This window comes from Chrysochloris asiatica, unplaced genomic scaffold (genome assembly GCF_000296735.1).
Source record: "Chrysochloris asiatica unplaced genomic scaffold, ChrAsi1.0 scaffold00302, whole genome shotgun sequence".
Lineage (NCBI taxonomy): Eukaryota > Metazoa > Chordata > Mammalia > Afrosoricida > Chrysochloridae > Chrysochloris > Chrysochloris asiatica.
This window is the reverse complement of record NW_006408820.1, coordinates 1,095,818-1,097,862: the sequence shown is the minus strand read 5'-3', so window position 1 is coordinate 1,097,862 and position 2,045 is coordinate 1,095,818. Positions and strand designations below refer to the sequence as shown.

Sequence of the window (2,045 nt, the reverse complement as noted above, 5' to 3'; positions counted from 1 at the left end):
TTTGTCCTTTGTGATTGCCTGATTTCACTCAGCATGCTATCCTCCAAGTTCATCCATGTTGTGAAGTGTTTTGCAGATTTGTTATTCTTCAACATTTTGCAGTATTCCATTGTTTAACCATTCTTTTGTTGATAGGCATTTAGGCTGTCTCCATCTTCTTGATGAATCTTGTAGACAGTATATTGAATGATCTTGTTTTCTATCCATTCTGCTACTTTCTGTCTCTTGACTGATACGGTTCATTTACATTCAGTGCAATTATTGATAGATATGAATTGATAGCTGTCATTTTGCTGTGCTTTTTTGTGGTGTTGCTGCTGTCTTTGTTCCACATGAGTTTCTGTAGTTAAATATCTCTGTGGGTTTCCTTTTTATTTTCATTTCAGTTGTTCTAATGCCTACTCAACCTTTCATATTCAACTTTAAAATTTTTGATGTGAAGATATATTAATTTTTTTGAGGTTACCCTGTAGTTTATATTTTCTCTGTTTAGGAGTCTGTTTTATCTTTTTGTTGTTGTTGTTGTTAGTTCATGTATTTTATTAATTCATGCACAATTACTTGTCTTCTGGTTTATTGAAGCAATAGGTCAGATAACACTTGCCACAGTAATGTCTATCAAAATAGCTGGCCATAAAAACTCCAACACCACATTCATCTGAAGGACACTCCCGACTAAGGCGACTAATTTTGCTGTTCTCATCCACCTTGTAGTATTTTAGAACAGCCAGCTTAACCTTCTGCCTCTTATGCTTATTCTTTTTGGGAGTAGTGTAAGCCTTCTTCTTCCTTTTTTTAGCACCACCACGAAGTCTCAACACAAGAAGAAGAGTGGACTCCTTTTGAATGTTGTAGTCAGACAGGGTGTGTCCATCTTCTAGTTGCTTGCCAGCAAAAATCAGTCTCTGCTCATCAGGAGTTCCTTCCTTATCCTGGATCTTGGCCTTTACATTTTTGATCTTATCCGAGGGTTCGACCTCAAGAGTGATCATCTTTCCCGTTAGAGTTTTTACAAAAATCTGCATCTTGGAGGTGGTTCCATCACAGATGGCAGATCTGAAAAAGGGAGTCTGTTTCATCTTGAAACCTACTTGACTTCATCACATTTGAAAAGTTCTGTATCTTCACTATTCCCTCTTTTTGCTCTTAGCTAACTTCATTATAAATTGATATCTCTGGTTCCTTGTTTTCGATCTTGTAGGTTTAAATACTTTAAATATTTCTATATCTAGATTAAGTTTTGGGTGGGTAATCTTAGGTTGTTATCTGTTGTTGTTGGTTCTCATCCAGTGAACACCCTTTAGCATTTTTTGTAAAGTTGGCCTGGTTATTACAGATACCTTTAATTTCTGTTGATCCAGAAATGTTTTTATTTTGGGTCATATTTGAGGGATAGCTTCTATGTAATTAAAAAAAAAACACTTTTTATTGTGAATTGAGCAAATGTTTACAGAGCACATCACCTTTATGTTCAACAAATCATATACTTTGCTTCATTGATTCATGGTTGCAATCCTCTCCATGTACCAACAGTTAACAGCATTTACCTCTATTCACTTTGTTGCATTCCTCCCTGTGTCTCCTTTCATCTTTTCTCTGCTAAGCTTCCTCATGTTGTATACTTTCTGATCTGCCACCAATGTTAGCATGTTATCTACCCTCTATCCATGAATATTTTTCCCTACCCATGTCCCCCCATAACCATCATAGATTGTTTCTCTTATCAAGAAAACCTTTTCTGAACTTTTCACAATATTGGTCTCATACAATATTTGCGCTTTTGTGATTGGCTGACTTCACTCTGTATAATGTTCAACCATGCTGTGAATTATTTTACAGATTCTTCAAGGTTTTGTAGTATGCCATTGTGTGTATGTACCAAAGTTTGTTAAACCATTCTTCTGTTGAGGGCATTTAGACTGTTACTTTCTTTTTGATATGCCTCTTATATACAACAAATTGAAGGACACTATTTTCTTATCCATTCTGCTCTTTGTCTCTTGATTGGCACATTTAATCCATGTACATTCAATGTAATTATCAGT

General features: G+C 35.5%; 1 protein-coding gene across 1 annotated transcript; it reads right to left on the bottom strand.

The window, feature by feature from the left end:
• Window positions 1–557: 557 nt before the first annotated feature.
• On the bottom strand, window positions 558–1,025 carry LOC102816311 (ubiquitin-40S ribosomal protein S27a-like). The gene has a single exon (XM_006874799.1). The coding sequence runs from the start codon at window positions 1,023–1,025 to the stop codon at window positions 558–560; it is 468 nt and encodes a 155-aa protein (XP_006874861.1).
• Between the last annotated feature and the right edge of the window lie 1,020 nt (window positions 1,026–2,045).

Coding starts and splice junctions, on each gene's coding strand:
- LOC102816311 (XM_006874799.1), bottom strand. CDS start 1,025: ATGCAGATTTTTGTAAAAACTCTAACGGGAAAGATGATCACTCTTGAG.